This window comes from Muntiacus reevesi, chromosome 16 (genome assembly GCF_963930625.1).
Source record: "Muntiacus reevesi chromosome 16, mMunRee1.1, whole genome shotgun sequence".
Taxonomy (NCBI): Eukaryota; Metazoa; Chordata; class Mammalia; order Artiodactyla; family Cervidae; genus Muntiacus; species Muntiacus reevesi.
In genome coordinates this window covers 62,306,468-62,329,115 of record NC_089264.1, presented here as the reverse complement: position 1 = coordinate 62,329,115, position 22,648 = coordinate 62,306,468, and the positions used below count along the sequence as shown (strand labels likewise).

General features: G+C 41.0%; 1 protein-coding gene across 1 annotated transcript; it reads left to right on the top strand.

Moving 5' to 3' along the window:
* CNGA1 (cyclic nucleotide gated channel subunit alpha 1) lies at positions 1–22,073 on the top strand. Its single transcript, XM_065907551.1, has 8 exons — positions 1–107; positions 1,323–1,442; positions 2,355–2,417; positions 16,279–16,320; positions 16,408–16,518; positions 17,687–17,794; positions 19,031–19,137; positions 20,659–22,073. The coding sequence occupies exons 1-8, from the start codon at positions 1–3 to the stop codon at positions 22,071–22,073; spliced, it is 2,073 nt and encodes a 690-aa protein (XP_065763623.1).
* The last annotated feature ends 575 nt before the right edge of the window (positions 22,074–22,648 follow it).

Sequence of the window (22,648 nt, the reverse complement as noted above, 5' to 3'; positions counted from 1 at the left end):
ATGAAGAAAATGATTATCAATACACGGCGCTCTTTTGTAAATATTCCCAATGTGGTTGGACCAGATGTTGAAAAGGAAATAAGAAGGATGGAAAATGGAGCATGCAGGTAAATGTACACTTTCTTCTATGTATTTTTAATACCAGCCACCATTCTTAAATCTGAATGGGTTTAACTGCAGTTTAAGTTTTAATTTCAAACCTTGAACTTCATAATTTATTTAATTTAGTGAATTTGCTTCTACTTTGTGGCAGCCTGACTTCTCTAACAAATGAACATAGATATCATTGTGGGTATTCTTTAGGAGCACCTTTGCCAAATATTTCCTTCATCACTGGCAGGACCTTTCCTCATGAAACATTTCACATCTAAAGGGACAACCGTGCCATGGATAAATGTGGGGAAAAAGAATAGTGTGAAATGCTAATGTGTTTTAAGAGTATGATTTAAAGTGGTCACCCTGTAAATGAAGTGAACATGTATAAATATAGTTGAATTTATTTTTACTGAAATGAAATTTTATTACAAGTTAATTAAAAAGCCTGTATTATTTGACCTAAAGTGTAGGTATCGAGGGCTACCCTGGGGGCTCAGACTGTAAAGAATCCGCCTGCAATGTGGGAGATCTGGGTTCCATCCTGGGAACCCAGGGAAGGTCCCCTGGAGGAGGGCATGGCGATCTGTTCCAGCATTCTTGCCTGGAGAATCCTCTTGGACAGAGGAGCCTGGCGCACTGCAGTCCAGGGGGTCCCGAAGAGTCGGACACAACTGAGCGACTTAGCACATAGACATAAAGGGGGCTTCCCTGGTAGCTCAGCTGGTAAGGAGTCCGCATGCTGTTCAGGAGACCCTGGTTTGATTCCTGGGTTGGGAAGATCCCCCGGAGAGGGGATAGGCTGCCCACACCAGTATCTTGCCTAGAGAACCCCCAGGGACAGAGGAGCCTGGGGGGCTAGTCCGTGGCATAGCAGAGTCAGATACAGCGGAGCGGCTGAGCACACCTGCACACTTGGGCATCGTACTTTGCATCTGACAAACACGAACACTGTCATTATGAATCCATCAAACTGTACAAATGTGGAAGTCCTAGAAAGTAATTTCTTAACTACGTGTCTTGTGCTGGATTGTGCATTTACTCTAATTCTGTTCTTCTTGAGAATAAATTGCTACTTCCGCACAGTTCACATTTCAGTCTTATTACACATTGTTGTCTGTGTTTGTTTGAGAGAGAAGGAGAAGAGATCTCCCCAGTGAGAAACGTTGTTCCCCTATAGTGGTTCAAAACGTTGATCTAATTCATCTTTGCCACCTTTTGGACCGTAGCTCCTTTTCTGATGATGATGATGACAGTACCTCTATATTTGAAGAATCAGAGAGTGAGAACCCCCATGCAAGGGATTCCTTTAGAAGTAATACACACAGAAGCGGACAACCATCACAGAGGTGAGCAGTGTGATGAGAAAAAGGCACTATTCCTCCACTTGGTGGGCTTGGCAACCTTGATAGGCTTGGCAAACCCTCCTGCTGCCCAGCTACTCTGAAGTACATTCTGTTCCTTACTTTTTTCTTCTCTTGGGAAACTGCCACTGCTTGATGATAATTTATGCTTACGGGTTTCCAAGTCATAAACACACTTTCCAATCAGTTTCCCCGATACCTGTGTCTGTCCCTTAGGAAATCTCATGCCTGAGTCCTCTCTGACTTCCTCCTCTTTTCTGATGCTTCTTCCAAGCAATTGTATGTGAGAGGGATCAGCTGTCGTTCTCTAAAATGTTCTCTCCCCTTCAACCCTACTTTCAGGGAAATCAAGCACTAGGGTGAGTATTGAGTAGAGAAAAGCTAACAAATCCACCTCAAGCTGTTGATTCTGAGAGTGTAAAATAAGTGTGGTATAGGTGTGGATGAGGGGTTCTATCACACTTCTATCACATTCTGTCACACTTATTTACATTTCCTTTGGCTTTCTCCCTCTTTTTTCCCCTCTCTTTCTTTCCCCACTGACCACCTTCAGCTTTTCTATTGTTTTCATTTCTCTTGTCTTCCATGACAGTCTAAGACTTAGATCTCTTGCTGAGAGTTAGCAGCATCCAAGTTGGCTCACTTAGGTTGTGGAGAAGGTTAATGTGATCCATTGTAAGCACTGATGAATAGACATTTACTGATCGCTTTGATTCACGGCACTGACATTCAGCAACTCACGCTTCATGGAGGCTCTCTATTTTCAAAAATTGCCTAGGCACTAGTTAGTAATGGGTAGAAACTGGAACGCATTTGTTCTTTAAGACTGTTTGCTCACCATGGACGGTGTATGTATGGTGACTCTACTAAGACTTCACTGTACGTTTCGTTTCCCAGGGAGCAGTACCTGCCTGGAGCCGTTGCACTTTTTAATGTTAACAACAGCAGCAATAAGGAGCAGTAAGTATATCGGCAATAGAAAGCCAAACCTTTGTGTTTAAAGAAAACCAGTGAAAAGGCATAAATACATCTGAATGTGTTAGACTCCAAATACTTATTTGGCAAACTCTATCTAATACAATTGCAAAGATATTTTTTTATTTTGTCATTTGGTTTTTGCCTTCTGAAAAATGGACCTAGCCATGTTAAAAGTAGTTTGTGTGTATTTGAATACATGTAGGAAACCCTTGTCTAGAGCATATGTGCAATTGCATCCCCATGTGGTTAGGGTTAGGGTGGCTGACCAAATAAATGAGACATTATTAATTGTTCTCATTCTGAGTCAATGTGTCTTAGGTCAAGTTTCCCAGGAGACAGTCTCTGGGATGGAGGCTTGTATGTGGAGGTTCATTGGGAGTGCTTTTATAAATGATGCCTAAAAGGGAGTTAATGGAGTAGGACTGGGTAAAGAGAGAAGCGGAACTTCGTAAACAGATGTGATGTGTCGTGATGCCGTGATGGTCCTTCTGAGTTGTTCCACAGTTAGGTGATAGGACTGGGCTTTGTGCGCATGCACAATCATTGGGTGAGGGCTGCCTCAGGAAGGGTGGCGTAATTTGAGCATGGTGACTCCCTTCAGCCAAGGCCACCCAAGGGAGAGGGAAACTAGAAGCTGGCAGTAACCAAAGCTGGACAGTGGCACTGGTCAAAGCCCTGAAGCAAAACAACATATTAGTATCCATATTATAGGCCATCCCTGGTGTCTCAGCAGCAAAAAATCTGCCTGAAATACAGGAGATGCAAGAGATGCACATTCGATCCCTGGGTTGGGAAGATCCCCTGGAGAAGGAAATAGCAATCCACCCCAGTATTCTTGCCAGGAAAATTCCATAGACAGAGGAGCCCAGCAGGCAACAGTCCATACAGTTGCAAAAGAGTTAGACATGACTTAGCAACTGAGCACAGCATCCATGAGATGTATCGATTCAAGTCAGAATTATTTTATGCCCTTTCCACGGTGTAATTAACTTGCCACCAAGTGACAGCTTTCCTCAAGTAATGGTGCTGTTTTAGAGTCATAGCATTCGTCTTTGTAACTGGAAGGTTAGACAGTAACAGCAGCAGTTAAACCATCTGGGTGAATGGGACCTCTGTGCTGGGCCCATGCATCATCTCCATCTCTGCCACCATGGTTGCCCCATTCATGACCATGTTGTGCCAGCGTTGGGGATGCCAGTGACAGAGGGTGGCTTTATCTGCGGTCAGGTTTTTTCTACTTGGTTGTTTTTTTTTTCCCCCTTTTCCATGACACCTGATATTTGATGGGCAATAACATGGGATACAGATATTTTAAAACTTTGTGCCCATGCCCCTGAAGTTCATTTAGTCTGCCTGGTTTCCAGAATTATTTTTGCTGATCTTTCAGTATTTTCTAATCAGGTCCCTGACCAACCAGCCAATGCATTGTGACTGTCCATGAATCCTTGTATATTCTTAATTTGAGCCATTTCTTTTTTCCCACAAAGTGGATGACTATGCAGTATTTGACACTGTCCCCTTGGTAAGACTAACCTCACAGTCTTTTAAGGCCACCTCTCCGTAGTGCTTTTCTATAGACAACAGTTCATTTTGGCTTAATCCAAAGTGCCAAACTGACTCATCCATAGATCATACTCTATCAGCTGCTCATACAAAGCCAATATATGGCCATGATGGGGCAGGAGGAGTAGCTTTGAGACAGCAGTGGTAGATGACATGGGGAGAAGGTGCTGAGCCACCTGCTTAATCCCAAATATACCACTTTATCATATGATAGACTGCAATACAACCTTAGGACTTATTAGTTCTGACAAGATCCAGCTCATGGTCAGCACTCATTGTCTGTCCCATGGTTAGATAATCCTCCTTAAGGGCCAAGTTAAGCTGATGTCATTGATACAGATATAGTGGACCAGTGGATAATCTGAGGAATGTCCAGATGGCCCAGGTCTCTCAAAGTTATGTCATGATTGTAGGTGGGAGAGTTAACATAGCCCTGGAAAATGCTGTAGATGACGTACTGTTTTCCATCCCTTGTGGACATGGGCTGTTTGTGACCTTCGTCACTGATAGTGGTTAAATATGACACATTCGCCCCGAATGTAACACTGACCCAGAATCTTAGGGATCTGGTGTAGATCGGGCGAGTGTATTGTTTCTCACATTCACCGCAGTGGCTGCAATGGGAGCTGCTACTTGGTTGATTTTGCAGTAGTCTGCTGCTGTCCAGCAGGACCCATTCGGTTGAGGTGGGGTCAGACCTTGAGTTAAATGAGGATGTGATGGGAAACACCACCCCTGCGTGCGTCAGGTCGTTAAGGACTGATTTCCTTTCCTGTCCAGGATGCAAGGTTGTCTGTCTGTTTGTTGCCAGCAGGTAGGAAGCAGCTCTATGGCTTCCACTCTGTCCTCCTCACTACGTTAGCTCATATTCCATAAGCCAAGAAACTTGTGGAGATGGTGTTGTTTTTCAGTTGCTCAGTTACGTCTGACTCTTTGTGACCCCATAGATGGCAGCATGCCAGGCTTTCCTGCCCTTCACCATCTCCCGGAGTTTGCCCAAACTCATGTTCATCGATGCCATCGGTGATGCCAATGTCAGTGATGCCATCCAACCATCTCATCCTCTGTTGTCCCCTTCTCCTCCCATTCTCAATCTTTTCTAGCATCAGGGTCTTTTCCAATGAGTTAGCTTTTCACATCAGGTGGCCAAAGTATTGGAGCTTCAGTTTCAGCATCAGTCCTTCCATTGAATACTCAGGATTGATTTCCTTTAGGATTGACTGGTTTGATCTCATTGCAGACCAAGGGACTCTCAAGAGTCTTCTCCAGAACCACAGTTCGAAGGCATTAATTCTTTGGTGCTTAGCCTTTTTTATTGTCCAGCTGTCACATCCATCCATGACTACTGGGAAAACCATACCTTTGACTATACAGACCTTTATCGGCAAAGGGATATTTCTGTTTTTTTAATATGCTGTCTAGGTTTATTACTGCTTTTCTTCCAAGGAGCAAGTGTCTTTTAATTTCATGACTGAAAGTGGAGATGAGGGTTCTTCTAATGGGCAAATAGATTTATTTCTGTTTATACTTGAGCAGCTGGAGAAAGTATAAACACCATGAGAAGTATATTCAGTAATGATTTCCCCAGTCTTCCCCATAAAGAAAATCAATGGATTTCAAAGGAGGAGAAGGGGACGACAAGGGATAAAATGGTTGGATGGCATCACTGACTCAATGGTCATGAGTTTGAGCAAGCTTTGGGAGTTGGTGATGGACAGGGAAACCTGGAGTGCTGCAGTCCATGGGATTCCAAAGAGTCGGACTTGACTGAGCGACTGAATGGAACTGAACTGGAAAAATGACCACAACGGGGCATCTTTAGACCCAATGGAGGGTCCATAAATTACTACCAAACCACCATATGTCCCCCATTTTAATGGAGGAGGCATGATAATGCTTTAGTTCCTGGATCTCAATAGCAAAACTTGGATCCTCTGCCAAGTGGTGTTTAATGTATCTAGGCATTTTTTCCCCCTCCCCGGGTGTGTATTTGTATGCTAAGTCACTTCAATCATGTCCAACTCTGCAACGCTATGGACTGTAGCCCTCCAGGCTCCTCTGTCCATGGTGATCCTTCAGGCAAGAATACTGGAGTGGATTGCCATGCTTTCCTCCAGAGGATCTTCCTGACCCAGGGATCCAACCTGTGTCTCCTATGACTCCTGCATTGCAGGTGGATTCTTGACGCTGAGCCATCGGGGAAGCCCCACTAGGGTACAGTTACCTAAGTAAATGACCATTGATTTTCTCTAGGGGAAAGACTGGGGCAATCATTACTGAATATACTTGTCATTGCTGTTGCAGTCCTTCTTCATGGGAGCTTGGCTTTTCCTCCAGTCAGTGGTTTCATTTTTGAAAGCTTACTCAGATTTGGAAACTGTTCGAGGGGTTGTGACTTTTTTGGGGGTACCTTGCCCTCAACCTCCTGATCACCCTTTCCTGATTTGTGTTTTTATTATAAATGTTAAACAGTACCCTGACAAGTCAATGGGATGCCCACCTATCTAGGAACACAGTAGACTATTAACCCCTTCTATAGCTTCCTGTGGGTTAAGGCCCTGGCTACCTCGTGCACTTAACTGCTAATTACAACGATCAGGCCCACTTCTTTTCTGATGGGTAAGCACTGCCACTGGTCTCCGTGATTCTAGATCCTGTCACCCCTTTGCTCTCAGGGAATCTGGTTCTGTGCCCAGGTCAGTGTCTCTCACTACCAGCTGAGGTGAACAGTGGACAGCACCTCTGAGCTGCCCAGTGATGCTGGCGCCCCTCTCACCAGCACAGTCCCTATCATTTGTGTATCCTCTCAGCCCTCTTAGGGAACACAGTCAGTTGGTGGGCTAGTTTCCTTACTTAGTATATTCTTTTAGCATGTCGCTTCTCTGAATCTTTGTGATACCTTCTTCCACCATCTGCCATGACATTTTGTGATCTTTATGTCACTTAGTGTGAGTCATCATCTTTTCCGAACTTTTAAATGCCATCTAAGAAGGTGTCAGCATGATCTCCCAGGGTCTGTGTTAGGATGTGAAATCCTATATCATAGAAATGTACTCCTGTAGCTGTAAATTCCATCTTATCTGACTTCATATTCTGTTACTGTTTGTACATGACAACCTTAGGTGCCAAGCCTCAGATCCTTGTCAATTTTATCTATTTCTCCTTGGTAGCAGTTTTCTACTTCCGCTGGGCCATTCCTACCCAGATTAAGTTCATTTGTACATTTGCACCTGAAAGTTTCCCTCCCTTTAGCATTCTTCCTCTTCTTCTCAGCCTCTATAACTCTTACCCATACCTGGATGCCTACGTTTATTCCTACTTCTCTTTTTTTTTTTTTTTCCATTTATTTTTATTAGTTGGAGGCTAATTACTTTACAATATTGTAGTGGTTTTTGTCATACATTGACATAAATCAGCCATGGATTTACATGTATTCCCTATCCAAATCCCCCCTCCCACCTCCCTCTCCACCCTATCCCTCTGGGTCTTCCCAGTGCACCAGGCCTGAGCTTGTCTCATGCATCCAACCTGGGCTGGTGATCTGTTTCACCCTAGATAATATACATCTTTCGATGCTGTCCTCTCTAAACATTCCACTCTCGCCTTCTCCCACAGAGTCCAAAAGTCTGTTCTGTACATCTGTGTCTATTTTTCTGTTTTACATATAGGGTCATCATTACCATCTTTCTAAATTCCATATATATGTGTTAGCATACTGTATTGGTCTTTATCTTTCTGGCTTACTTCACTCTGTATAATGGGCTCCAGTTTCATCCATCTCATTAGAACTGATTCAAAGGAATTCTTTTTAATGACTGAGTAATATTCCATGGTGTATATGTACCACAGCTTCCTTATCCATTCGTCTGCTGATGGGCATCTAGGTTGCTTCCATGTCCTGGCTATTATAAACAGTGCTGCGATGAACATTGGGGTGCATGTGTCTCTTTCAGATCTGGTTTCCTCAGTGTGTCTGCCCAGCAGTGGGATTGCTGGGTCATATGGCAGTTCTATTTCTAGTTTTTTAAGAAATCTCCACACTGTTCTCCATAGTGGCTGTACTAATTTGCAGTCCCACCAACAGTGTAAGAGGGTTCCCTTTTCTCCACACCCTCTCCAGCATTTATTGCTTCTAGACTTTTGGATAGCAGCCATCCTGACTGGCATGTAATGGTAGCTCATTGTGGTTTTGATTTGCATTTCTCTGATAATGAGTGATGTTGAGCATCTTTTCATGTGTTTGTTAGCCATCTGTATGTTTTCTTTGGAGAAATGTCTGTTTAGTTCTCTGGCCCATTTTTTGATTGGATCATTTATTTTTTTTGGAATTGAGCTGCAGGAGTTGCTTGTATATTTTTGAGATTAATCCTTTATCTGTTGCTTCATTTGCTATTATTTTCTCCCAATCTGAAGGCTGTCTTTTCACCTTGTGTATAGTTTCCTTTGTTGTGCAAAAGCTTTTAAGTTTCATTAGGTCTCATTTGTTTATTTGTGCTTTTATTTCCAATATTCTGAGAGGTGGGTCATAGAGGATCCTGCTGTGATTTATGTCGGAGAGTGTTTTGCCTATGTTCTCTTCTAGGAGTTTTATAGTTTCTGGTCTTACATTTAGATCTTTAATCCATTTTGAGTTTATTTTTGTGTATGGTGTTAGAAAGGGTTCTAGTTTCATTCTTTTACAAGTGGTTGACCAGTTTTCCCAGCACCACTTGTTAAAGAGGTTGTCTTTTTTCCATTGTATATCCTTGCCTCCTTTGTCAAAGATAAGGTGTCCACAGGTATGTGGATTTATCTCTGGGCTTTCTATTCTGTTCCATTGATCTATATTTCTGTCTTTGTGCCAGTACCATACTGTCTTGATGACTGTGGCTTTGTAGTAGAGCCTGAAGTCAGGCAGGTTGATTCCTCCAGTTCCATTCTTCTTTCTCAAGATTACTTTGGCTATTCCAGGTTTTTTGTATTTCCATACAAATTGTGAAATTATTTGTTCTAGTTCTGTGAAAAATACTGTTGGTAGCTTGATAGGGATTGCATTGAATCTATAGATTGCTTTGGGTAGTATACTCATTTTGACAATATTATTCTTCCAATCCATGAACACGGTATGTTTCTCCATCTGTTTGTGTCCTCTTTGATTTTTTTCATCAGTGTTTTATAGTTTTCTATGTATAGGTCTTTTGTTTCTTTAGGTAGATATACTCCTAACTATTTTATTCTTTTTGTTGCTATGGTGAATGTTATTATTTCCTGATTTCTCTTTCTGTTTTTTCATTGTTAGTGTATAGGAATGCAAGGGATTTCTGTGTGTTAATTTTATATCCTGCAACTTTACTATATTCATTGATTAACTTTAATAATTTTCTGGTAGAGTCTTTAGGGTTTTCTATGTAGAGGATCATGCCATCTGCAAACAGTGAGAGTTTCACTTCTTCTTTTCCTATCTGGATTCCTTTTACTTCTTTTTCTGCTCTGATTACTGTGGCCAAAACTTCCAAAACTATGTTGAATAGTAGTGGTGAGAGTGGGCACCCTTGTCTAATTCCTGATTTTAGTGGAAATGCTTTCAATTTTTCACCATTGAGGGTAATGCTTGCTGTAGGTTTGTCATATATAGCTTTATTATGTTGAGGTATGTTCCTTCTATTCCTGCTTTCTGGAGAGTTTTAATCATAAATGGATGCTGAATTTTGTCAAAGGCTTTTTCTCAATCTATTGAGATAATCATATGGTTTTTATCTTTCAATTTGTTAATGTGTTATATTACATTGATTGATTTGTGGATATTAAAGAATCCTTGCATTCCTAGGATAAAGCCCACTTGGTCATGATGTATAATTTTTTTAATATGTTGTTGGATTCTGTTTGCTAGAATTTTGTTAAAGATTTTTACATCTATGTTCATCCATGATATTGGCCTGTAGTTTTCTTTTTTTGTGGCATCTTTGTCTGGTTTTAGAACTACGGTGATGGTGGCCTCATAGAATGAGTCTGGAAGTTTACCTTCTTCTGCAATTTTCTGGAAGAGTTTGAGTAAGATAGGTGTTAGCTCTTCTCTACATTTTTGGTAGAATTCAGCTGTGAAGCCATCTGGTCCTGGGCTTTTGCTTCCTGGAAGATTTCTGATTACGGTTTCAATTTCCTTGCTTGTGATGGGTCTGTTAAGACCTTCTATTTCTTTCTGGTTCAGTTTTGGAAAGTTATACTTTTCTAAGAATTTGCCCCTTTCTTCCAAGTTGTCCATTTTATTGGCATAGAGCTGCTGGTAGTAGTCTCTTATGATCCTTTGTATTTCAGTGTTGTCTGTTGTGATCTCTCCATTTCCATTTCTAATTTTGTTAATTTGGTTCTTCTCCCTTTGTTTCTTAATGAGTCTTGCTAACGGTTTGTCAATTTTGTTTATTTTTTCAAAAAACCAGCTTTTAGCTTTGTTGATTTTTGCTATGGTCTCTTTAGTTTCTTTTGCATTTATTTCTGCCCTAATTTTTAAGATTTCTTTCCTTCTACTAACCCTGGGATTCTTCATTTCTTCCTTCTCTAGTTGCTTTAGGTGTAGAAGTAGGTCATTTATTTGACTTTTTTCTTGTTTCTTGAGGTAAGCCTGTAATGCTATGAGCCTTCCCCTTAGCACTGCTTTTACAGTATCCCATAGGTTTTGGGTTGTTGTGTTTTCATTTTCATTCGTTTCTATGCATATTTTTATTTCTTTTTTTATTTCTTCTATGATTTGTTGGTTATTCAGAGCGTGTTATTTAGCCTCCATATGTTTGAATTTTTAATAATTTTTTTCCTGTAATTGAGATCTAATCTTGCTGCACTGTGGTCAGAAAAGATGACTGGAATGATTTCAGTTTTTTTGAATTTACCAAGGCTGGATTTATGGCCCAGGATGTGATCTATTCTGGAGAAGGTTCCGTGTGCACTTGAGAAAAAGGTGAAGTTGATTGTTTGGGGGTAAAATGTCCTATAGATATCAATTAGGTCTAGCTGGTCCATTTTGTCATTTAAAGATTGTGTTTCCTTGTTAATTTTCTGTTTAGTTGATCTATCCATAGTTGTGAGTGGGGTATTAAAGTCTCCCACTATTATTGTGTTACTATTAATTTCCTCTTTCATACTCATTAGCGTTTGCCTTACATACTGCAGTGCTCCTATGTTGGGTGCATATATATATATATTTATAGTTGTTATATCTTCTTCTTGGATTGATCCTTTGATCATTATGTAGTGTCCTTCTTTGTCTCTTTTCACAGCCTTTATTTGAAAGTCTATTTTATCTGATATGAGTATTGCGACTCCTGCTTTCTTTTGGTCTCCGTTTGCGTGAAATATTTTTTTCTAGCCCTACATTTTTAGTCTGTATGTGTCCCTTGTTTTGAGGTGGGTCTCTTGTAGACAGCATGTATAAGGGTCTTGTTTTTGTATCCATTCAACCAGTCTTTGTCTTTTGGTTGGGGCATTCAGCCCATTTACATTTAAGGTAATTATTGATAGGTATGGTCCCATTGCCATTTACTTTGTTGTTTTGGGTTCGCATTTATACAACCTTTCTGTGTTTCCTGTCTAAAGAAGATCCTTTAGCATTTGTTGAAGAGCTGGTTTGGTGGTGCTGAATTCTCTCAGCTTTTGCTTGTCTGTAAAGCTTTTGAATTCTCCTTCATATCTGAATGAGATCCTTGCTGGGTACAGTAATCTAGATTGTAGGTTATTCTCTTTCATTACTTTAAGTATATCCTGCCATTCCCTTCTGGCCTGAAGGGTTTCTATTGATAGATCAGCTGTTATCCTTATGGGAATCCCTTTGTGTATGTATTATTTGTTGTTTCTCCCTTGCTGCTTTTAATATTTGTTCTTTGTGTTTGATCTTTGTTAATTTGATTAATATGTGTCTTGGGGTGTTTTGCCTTGAGTTTATCCTGTTTGGGACTCTCTGGGTTTCTTGGACCTGTGTAGCTATTTCCTTCCCCATTTTAGGGAAGTTTTCAGCTATTATCTTCTCGAGTATTTTCTCATGGCCTTTCTTTTTGTCTTCTTCTTCTGGGACTCCTGTGATTCGAATGTTGGGGTGTTTCACATAGTCCCAGAAGTCCCTGAGGTTTTCCTCATTTCTTTTGATTCTTTTTTCTTTTTTCCTCTGTGCTTCATTTATTTCCACCATTTTATCTTCTACCTCACTTATCCTATCTTCTGTCTCCGTTATTCTACTGTTGGTTCCCTCCAGAGTTTTTTTGATCTCATTTATTGCATTATTCATTTTTAATTGACTCTTTTTTATTTTTTCTAGGTCCTTATTAAACATTTCTTGCATCTTCTCAATCTTTGTCTCCAGGCTATTTATCTGTAACTCCATTTTGTTTTCAAGATTTTGGATCATTTTTATTATCATTATTCTAAATTCTTTTTCAGGAAGATTCCCTATCTCCTCCTCTTTTGTTTGACTTGGTGGGCATTTTTCATGTTCCTTTACCTGTTGGGTATTTCTCTGCCTTTTCATCTTGTTTAGATTGCTGTGTCTGGAGTGGGCTTTCTATGTTCTGGTGGTCTGTGATTCCTTTTTATTGTGGAGGTTTCACCCAGTCGGTGGGGTTGGACGATTGGCTTGTCAAGGTTTCTTGGTTAGGGAAGCTTGCATCAGTGTTCTGGTGCGTGGAACTGGATTTCTTCTCTCTGAAGTGCAATGGAGTGCCCAGTAATGAGTTTTGAGATGGGTCTATGTGTTAGGTGTGACTTTGGGAAGCCTGTATGTTGATGCTAAGGGCTATGTTCCTGCGTTGCTGGAGAATTTGCGTGGTATGTCTTGCTCTGAAACTTATTGGCTCTCGGGTGGTGGTTGGTTTCAGTGTAGGTATGGAGGCTTTTGGATGGTCTCTTATTACTTAATGTTCCCTGTAGTCAGGAGTTCTCTGGTGTTCTCAGGTTTGGGGCTTAAGTTTCCTGCCTCTGGATTTCAGTCTTATTCTTCTAGCAGTCTCAAAACTTCTCCAACTACACAGCACTGATAATAAAACTTCTAGGTTAATGGTGAAAAAATTCTCCCCCGTGAGGGACACCCAGAGAGGTTCATAGAGTTATATGAAGAAGAGGAGAGGGAGGAGGGAGATAGAGATGAGCAGGAGGAGAAAAAGGGGGACTCAAGAGGAGAGAGACAGATCTACGCAGTTCTCTGTTCCAAAAGTGTTCTCCAAAGCCCAGACACCCACAGAGATTCACAGAATTGGATTGGGAAGAGAAGGGGAAGGGAAGAAATAGAGGTGTTCTGAGGTAGAAAACGGAGAGTCAAAAGTGGGAGAGAGTAATCAACACACTCCTGAGTAAAAATGGATACTGAATATTGGATTCTTAAATGTCCAAAACTGATATCAAATACTGAAAAACAAAGATTAAAAATCTAAAGTAGAGGTTAGACTCTTAAAAATACAATATTAAATACAAATACAAAAACACAAAAAATTTTAGAAATATATATGAAGTTTGGTTTAAAAATACGGCTTCTCCTTTTTTTTTTTTGCAAGGTTATAGTGAAATGAAAATGAAAATTAAGGAGTAATAGAGGACTTTAAAAGAAAATAAGAGAAAAAAAAATAAAACAAGAAAAAAATTTTTTTCCTAATTAAAAAAATAGTAAAAATATATGAAAATGAAAATGAAAGTTAAAGAGTAATGGAGGAGTGATAGGGAATTTTAAAAGAAAATAAAAGAAAAAAATTAAAAAAGAAAAGAAAAGAAAAAAAAATTTTTAATTAAAAACAAAAGTAAAAATATATCTAGGAATTTCTCTGGAGCTGCTGTGGTCAGTGTGGGTTTGGTTCAGTTTCAGATGGCTCCTCGTTCCAGCCTACACTTCTGCATATCTACAGGCCCCTTCCTGTGTAGTCCGTGTCACCGGTGGCTTCTGAAGGTTCCCTTTGTTTATTTGGCTTCTGTTTGCCGGTCTCTTCAGTGTCTGATTTCCACCCTGACACAGGCGGGCGGAGGTGGTCTCTTGTTCAGGTTCGCTCGTTCAGTCGCGCTGCGGGGAGGGCGGGGCGCTGCAGGCAGATACCGCCGTGTGTGGGGAGCGCTCGCAGCGTTCCAGCACGCTGGGTTTGCCCCGCTCACGGGTGTGTGCTCTCCCCGTCTACACTGCTCAGGCTCCCGGCTGCTCTACATGGAGCGGACCCTGCGTGGCGTGCGGTTCCAGTTTTCGGGTACTCCACAGAAACGCGGACTCGGTTGGGCCTGAGTTTTGTGCCTTCCCCGCCCGAGCAGCTCAGGCAGCCCGGAGCTTGACGGGCGCGCTCTCCCCGGGTGCGTGCGCGCCTTCTCCCCTCCGCGGCCCCAGCCTCAGTTTCCACGCACGCCGGTCGGGTGCGTGCGCGCCTTCTCCCCTCCGCGGTCCCAGCCTCAGTTTCCGCGCGCCAGTCGGGTGCGGTGCGCCTTCTCCCCTCCGCGGCCCCAGCTTCAGTTTCCGCGCGCCAGTCGGGTGCGTGCGCCTTCTCCCTTCCGCGGCCCCAGCCTCAGTTTCCACGCACGCCAGTCGGGTGCGTGCGCGCCTTCTCCCCTCCGCGGCCCCAGCCTCAGTTTCCACGCACGCCAGCCGGGTGCGTGCGCCTTCTCCCCTCCGCGGCCCCAGCCTCAGTTTCCGCGCGCCAGTCGGGTGCGGGGCGCCTTCTCCCCTCCGCGGTCCCAGCCTCAGTTTCCGCGTGCCAGTCGGGTGCGTGCGCCTTGTGTCTCTTCTGGGGAGCTGGTCCTCTAGCCGTGACCCTCCTGGCGGATGTCGACCTTCCAGAATCTCAGGAAGTCTTTGGTTAGAAACTGGAGGCCTGTTTGCAGTTTGGTAGGGGGTGCCCTCTCTGGGGCCAAGTTTGCCCCTTTCCCCTCCCCCCTGCCTCCTGCCTCCAGCAGGGAATGGGCTGGCCCGCCACCGGCTAGCTCTTCTCTGGAATTGCTCAGTCCCTTTGTTCTGCAAAGGGCTGGCAGTGTGTTCGGTCCAGTTAATTTTCTCTCTCTCTCTTGCTCTCCCACAGTTTAAGTTGCTGTCTCACGTTAGCTCCCTCCAATTGCCCTCAGGGCACTCAGGCCCGGTCCTTACCCTAAGCAATGCTGCCCGTTCCTCTCTATTCTGCTCCCACTTGCTGGTGGCGGATGCGGGCGTCTGGGGTACTTTTCTGCTGGGACTTGCTTTTAGGCATGTAATCTGTGGGTTTTATTTATTTTTCCTCCCAGTTAGGTTGCCCTCCGAGATTCAAAAACTTCTCCCAGACCGACCGGTGAGAGGGTTTCCTGGTGTTTGGAAACTTCCTCTATCATGACTCCCTTCCTGGGATAGGTCTCCATCCCTAGCTCTTTTGTCTCTCTTTTTATCTTTTATATTTTGTCCTACCTCGTTTCAAAGATGATGGGCTGCTTTTCTGGGCGCCTGATGTCTTCTGCTAGTGGTCAGAAGTTGTTTTGTGAAGTTTGCTCAGCATTCAAATGTTCTTTCGATGAATTTGTAGGGGAGAAAGTGGTCTCCCCACCCTATTCCTCTGCCATCTTGGCTCCTCCTCCCCTACTTCCCTTTAACACCATTCTCTGACTATCCCAGTAGTAATGGGATGCTTGTTCATTCAACTCTGAATAATATATTTTCCCAAGACATCTGAGCCAACAATGACAGCCTACTACGACTTTTGCTCTGACTCCAGAATCCATTCTTCTGCTGACAGAGAAAGCCAACTGCAAAAAGAGACCTCTAATCACATACTCTCAAGATGAAACTGTACATAGAAGATGATCTCAAATCCAGTGAATGATTCTAAGAACTGGAATTCTAATTCTGTTACCATAGTACTTTTTGACTGCTCATAAAACATGGCTTCAGCCAGGATTACCCCTCTAGAGAAATGTCATGACATTTTCTGGAAATTCTTAAAGTTCTTATTCAAGTATAAATCTAAGTGACATCAAGAAGCTGAAAGTTTAAGAAACCATTTTAGGGATATGCATTGAGACTTTGAAAGTGCACTCTTACAGCTGTTATTTTGTAAATTTCCCTCCTTGGGTTTATGCCTTTATCCACTTCCATTTTCTCCAATTTTCTACATGCACTAGTTCCCGGGAATTTTTATTTGCTTCTTATCTGGGTATGTGTCTATTTTTGGTTGAACCCTCCATTAAGAGACCAGAATTCTGCTCTCTGAACATGGAGGTGTGTCTTTGAACACAAAGCTCAGAATTCTTGCCCAATGAAGAGGGAAGTGAATAAGAATGGAAGTCAGAACGTAATTTGTTTATGTGATGCAGATACTGTTTTTTCCTATAGAGAACCAAAAGAAAAGAAGAAAAAGAAAAAAGAAAAGAAGAGGTAAGTGAGATTTTGGCTTCAATGACTCCACATTTTTCTGCCCATAACATTTTTGTGTTTTACCCACTATATTGCTCACTTTTTCAGCAAGCCAGATGGTAAAAATGAAAATAAAAAGGACCCAGAAAAGAAAAAGAAGAAAGAAAAGGACAAAGACAAGAAAAAGAAAGAGGAGAAAGGCAAAGATAAGAAAGAAGAGTAAGTATTTTTAATGGCATTGAGATTTGAAGTAAATTTGTGATGGGTTTTTGATGCAGAGATAATTTCCCAGAAATTTATAGGAAAGAGGCCCTGTGTAAAGGCTAAATAAATTGTTATCAAATGTGAATTAATTTTTTTCCCCAATTTCCTTAAAATTAGCAGTGGTAGTCTTAATTTTCTCATCAAGAACTTTCAGTGTCATAGTAATTTCCTTCCTCAAGCACTGATGAAGATAAACTTACTATTGGGACATATTTAGGATCCAAAGAAAGTTGCATTTCTAGGATCTTATCATAATTTTTTTTATTTGAAGTAAAAATTTAATAATTTCATTAATGTTTTTGAGTCATACATACTGCATGGCAAATAATCTAAAGTAAAGTAGTCTCATTACAAAAGCCATGCTTAAGAGTTAGAATTTCATAAGAATAAGACTGAGCGATGTTTTCTGAGCTATCTTTTTACTTTATAATTAAAGAAAAAACTGTTCTTTTAGCTTAGTCAAAGAAAACTCTTTATCAGACAATGGTTTAATGATTTGTGCCTGTTAGAAATTTGTTGATGTATAAAGGGAAAAATCCTTAAAAATAATAGGCTTGATACCAGAAAGTTTTTAAAAATGTCATTTGATGATATATTTTCTTCCTTTCTTCTTTCTCTTGTCCTCTATTGCTTCTCAATTCTTCATGCACACTTAAGGACGAGTACTTTTTATTAGATTGTGCTATATTCTTCTCTCCATACAGATGAGAAAGAAGCCATGAGTTCCCCCTCACAGTGTGGTCCCTGATTGTTATATTACCTGGTAAGGGGAGTGCCAAAACCATCATTCTCCCACCACCAGTAACCCTCCAAAGGGATCTGTGGAATATCCAGAGTTTGACATGATCTGTGTCATTGTTCTTCTCAGTAGCTGGAGTGATAGAAGTGCCTGCAAAGTCCAAAGTATGGTTTAATGTGAGACTAATAATTTAACTATCCACCCCTCACTAATCAGTTTCTTATGATTAATGCACTATGCCAAACTAGTCTTCCCACTGTGGAGTGAGCTTCTCCAGCTTGTTTTTATATCATTAATTGTGGGTGATGGGTGTAACAACATTTGATATGTGAAATAAAAATCTTGTTTTTTGGTAACCTTCTGTTTGTTTCTAATTGCTGTTAGAGAGAAGAAGGAAGTCGTGGTTATTGATCCTTCAGGAAATATGTATTACAACTGGCTTTTCTGCATCACCTTACCTGTTATGTATAACTGGACCATGATTATTGCAAGGTGTCTATATATTTTTATGGATCTCAACCCGCTTCTAGTTTCGAATTTCACTGACTTAACAGTTTGGCTTAGAACTCTTCAGGACACACCTTGCTCCACCACCAGTTTTCTAGATGTTACATCATTCTCTGTGTTTTCCTAAGATCACGAGTTCTTTGGTTTCCAATATCCTTTGAAATCCAGAACTGGGATGGGGGATATGGACGTACTTTTAAACTTTTGAATTGCTCAATCATTTAATTAGAATTTTGAGAGAAACTTTTTATTTTCTTTGGCCTGCAAGAAAAAGAAAATTGCCAAAACTGGAAAAAGATCAAGGATCTAGATTTTATAAAGCAAGATGGGGTTCCCAAGTAGTATCTATGGTTCCTTGTCTTTTAGACAGTGAACATCTCAGTCATCTAGGGCCAAGTGTGATTTCCTGAGGAACTTTGGGTATAAACAGTGAGTATGAACCTGGTTATCAATGTGTATCACCAAAAATTATCAGTATTTTGACATTAGCTTGAGCCATTTATTTTCATTTGATATTTTCACAAAGCTGACTCGTATAATGGAAAGAATGTTGAAATTCAGAAATGTGAAAAAACTAAATCTGACCCTCAGATTTGGGAATAAATTTGGGAAAACCATGGTTGAGTAAATGGATTCTAAGGACCCCTCCTCACCTTAGTGTATTATATTTCTCAATTCAGTTCAGTTCAGTTGCTCAGTTGTATCTGACTCTTTGCAACCCCATGAACCGCAACACGCCAGGTCTTCCTGTCCGTCACCAACTCCTGGAGTCTACCGAAACCCATGTCCATTGAGTCAGTGACGCCATCCAACCATCTCATCCTCTGTCATCCCCTTCTCCTCCTGCCCTCAATCTTTCCCAGCATCAGGGTCTTTTCCAATGAGTCAGCTCTTCGCATCAGGTGGTCAAAGTATTGGAGCTTCAGCATCAGTCCTTCCAATGAACACCCAGGACTGATCTCCTTTAGGATAGACTGGTTGGATCTCCTTGCAGTCCAAGGGACTCTCAAGAGTCTTCTCCAACACCACAGTTCAAAAGCATCAATTCTTTGACGCTCAGCTCTCTTTATAGTCCAACTCTTACATCCATACATGACTACTGGAAAAACCATAGCCTTGACTAGATGGACCTTTGTTGACAAAGTATACAAAGAGAACTTTTATTTAAATTTATTTAAATTGGTCCATTTCATTTTATTTATACAAGTTTTTCTTTTACAGAGCATGTTTTGATGAACTTCAGTCTGATTACCTAGAATACTGGCTCGTTTTTGACTACTTATCAGATATAGTCTATCTTCTTGATATGTTTGTACGAACAAGGACAGGTAAATATGTTTAGTTTTGGATATTTTGCAATTTTGTGCTTTTGTCTCTATGTTTAACTTGAAATTTATTAATTCAAGTATTCTTAAAAAAAAAAAAAAAAACAGAGATTTGTTTGAGAAGAAAAGGCACCGTTGAAAGCAAGAGTACCATATACCCACCCACAGGCTCTTGTGTGTTAGTCACTCAGTTGTGTCTGACTCTTTGCGACCCCATGGACTGTAGCCTGCCAAGTTCCTCTGTCCATGGACTCCTCCAAGCAAGACTATTGGAGTGGGTTCTCATTCCCTTCTCCAGGGGATCTTCTTGACTCAAGGATTGAACCTGGGTCTTCCGTATTGCAGACAGGTTCTTTACCATCTGGGCCACCAGGGAAAGCCAACCCACAGGTTTAGGCCACTCCAACTGATTCAGAAGGACATTACTAGCAACCTTCTGGGTGTGGATTGATGGTTTTCCTCCATTAGCCTGTTCACTGGGCTTATACCAGGCAAGAGGAACAGAGAGAACAGAAATATTCTGCAGCTCTGTGAGGAAAGGGTAATTGCTGCTTAACAGAGGTACCTTGAAGAGACATGGGGGGAAAGGTCATTGTACTTAGCAGAGCTTTCCTAGAAATACTATAAGAAACAGGACATACATCCTTAATTCAACTTTATGGTTCATGGGGAGGCATTATTGACCAATAATCTGGGCAGGATCTGATAGCTTCTTACTTAATTATTCTTGTTAAATAGGTATAAGCTCATTGTTTCTATACTGCTGTCTACATGCAAAGGTAACCTATGTATGCAGAGAATGGCTTTTAAGAATCGTTATGTAAAATAGTGACATTCTGTAGTATCAGTGCACTGAAACAATAGTTCAGTTCTGTTCTATGCACAGCTCTGGTAACCAAAATACGAAGAGAAATAAAATTTTCCCTAGTGAAATATTTCAGATCACTGAAGTTATGGGTTTAATACACAAGGCCCATGGTAGCAGCTTAAGAGAAAGGAAGATCCCAGATGTCTAAGTTAGCCTGGGGAAGGGCAAGACAGAGATATGAAAATGAAACCTCTAAGAAGATATGCTTCACATTGAAGGGGTAAGGCAAGAATATGCAGGATAGTCAGACAGAAAGAAGGTACCCAAGCTTCAAGGGTGAGGCTGGGATTCTGACAAAAGAGTGGCACGAGGAATTAAACACAGTGCTAGAGCATGCAGAGAACTTCATATGAACATTGTTCATAAAAAGAATAGCTTTACTTGGACAAGATGCTGAGTCTAGAGAAATTTGCATATATACCTCATATTTATACATTGCATATAATCTCTCATTTTTGTACTTATAAAGCTTTATTTTTTATTTCTGCAAAAGAACATTTTCCACGGTCATATGTTGATTTCATTACATTGCTGAGAGCGTATTTATTGAAATGAACTCTTTTTTTGAACTCAATGAAGTTGGTGGAGAGTTACTGTAGAAAAATTCACAATGACGTAAAAAGGAAAAACACTTTTTTTTTTTTTTTCTATTTTAGGTTACCTAGAACAAGGACTCCTGGTGAAGGAAGAGCGTAAACTCATAGAGAAGTATAAATCAACCTTTCAATTTAAACTTGATGTTCTATCAGTGATCCCAACTGATCTGCTGTATATTAAGTTCGGCTGGAATTATCCAGAAATTAGATTAAACAGATTGTTAAGGATCTCTCGAATGTTTGAATTCTTCCAGAGAACAGAAACAAGGACAAACTACCCAAACATCTTCAGGATCTCTAACCTTGTTATGTATATCATCATCATCATCCATTGGAATGCGTGTGTGTACTTCTCTATTTCCAAAGCTATTGGGTTTGGAAATGACACATGGGTCTATCCTGATGTTAATGATCCTGATTTTGGCCGTTTGGCTAGAAAATATGTGTACAGTCTTTACTGGTCTACACTGACTTTGACCACTATTGGGGAAACACCACCTCCCGTCAGGGATTCTGAGTATTTCTTTGTGGTGGCTGATTTCCTCATTGGAGTGTTAATTTTTGCCACCATTGTCGGTAACATAGGTTCTATGATTTCCAACATGAATGCAGCCAGGGCAGAATTTCAAGCAAGAATTGATGCGATCAAGCAATACATGCATTTTCGAAATGTAAGCAAAGATATGGAAAAGCGAGTTATTAAATGGTTCGACTATCTGTGGACCAACAAAAAAACAGTGGATGAGAGAGAAGTCTTGAAGTATCTACCTGATAAATTAAGAGCAGAGATCGCCATCAACGTTCACTTAGACACATTAAAAAAGGTGCGCATTTTTGCGGACTGTGAAGCTGGTCTGTTGGTGGAGTTGGTCTTGAAATTACAACCCCAAGTCTACAGTCCTGGAGATTACATTTGCAAGAAAGGGGATATTGGCCGAGAGATGTACATCATCAAGGAAGGCAAACTCGCTGTGGTGGCTGATGACGGGATCACTCAGTTTGTGGTATTGAGTGATGGCAGCTACTTTGGTGAAATCAGCATCCTTAATATTAAAGGTAGCAAAGCTGGCAATCGAAGAACAGCCAATATTAAAAGCATTGGCTACTCAGATCTATTCTGTCTCTCAAAAGATGACCTCATGGAAGCTCTAACTGAATACCCAGATGCCAAAGGTATGCTAGAAGAGAAAGGGAAGCAAATCTTGATGAAAGATGGTCTATTGGACATAAACGTTGCAAATGCTGGAAGTGATCCTAAAGATCTTGAGGAGAAGGTCACCCGAATGGAGAGCTCAGTAGACCTCCTGCAAACAAGGTTTGCTCGGATCCTGGCTGAGTATGAGTCAATGCAGCAGAAACTGAAGCAGAGACTGACCAAGATCGAGAAATTCCTGAAGCCACTTACTGACCCAGAATTTTCAGCTGTCGAAGGATCTGGAGCTGGAAGTGGGCCCACAGACTCTACACAGGACTGAAACGCTGGCCTTTCATAAGGACATTCCTCAGGATCCTTTTGGTGATGTGATGAAGGTACCTGTAAGCTGGAAGACAAGGATGACTCAGCTGGGAATTTTTCCATAGGGAAAATGTGCTTTGGTGCAGGGCACAAAGCCGTACATTCACTTGTGAGGTACTGTGGCTAAAGAATCATCACACTTAGAATTTTTCACAATGGATAACCTTCAAAGATATGAACCAATTAACTTATCAGCATCTCTTATCTTCTAATTTTTTCACATATGGTCCTTTTATGTTTATAAAAGTGAACAAGCATCTCTCACTTTCAGACAATTTATATTTCTCAGGAGCAACTGAAAATTATCATGTACCTCATGTTCAGGATACTATTTAAAAAGAATTAGAATGCAATAAAGTGAGATAAATCCTAAAGCTATAGCGAATATTATTTATTTGATAATTTAGTCAAGAGTTTAGGACATTTTAGAGCTTCCAGGTCATTTTAAAGACCTTAATCATTTACTCTAGAGCTTGGGAAGAGTGGCTGAAAGAAATTTCTTACTGATATAAGCATGACAAATCATATTTATAT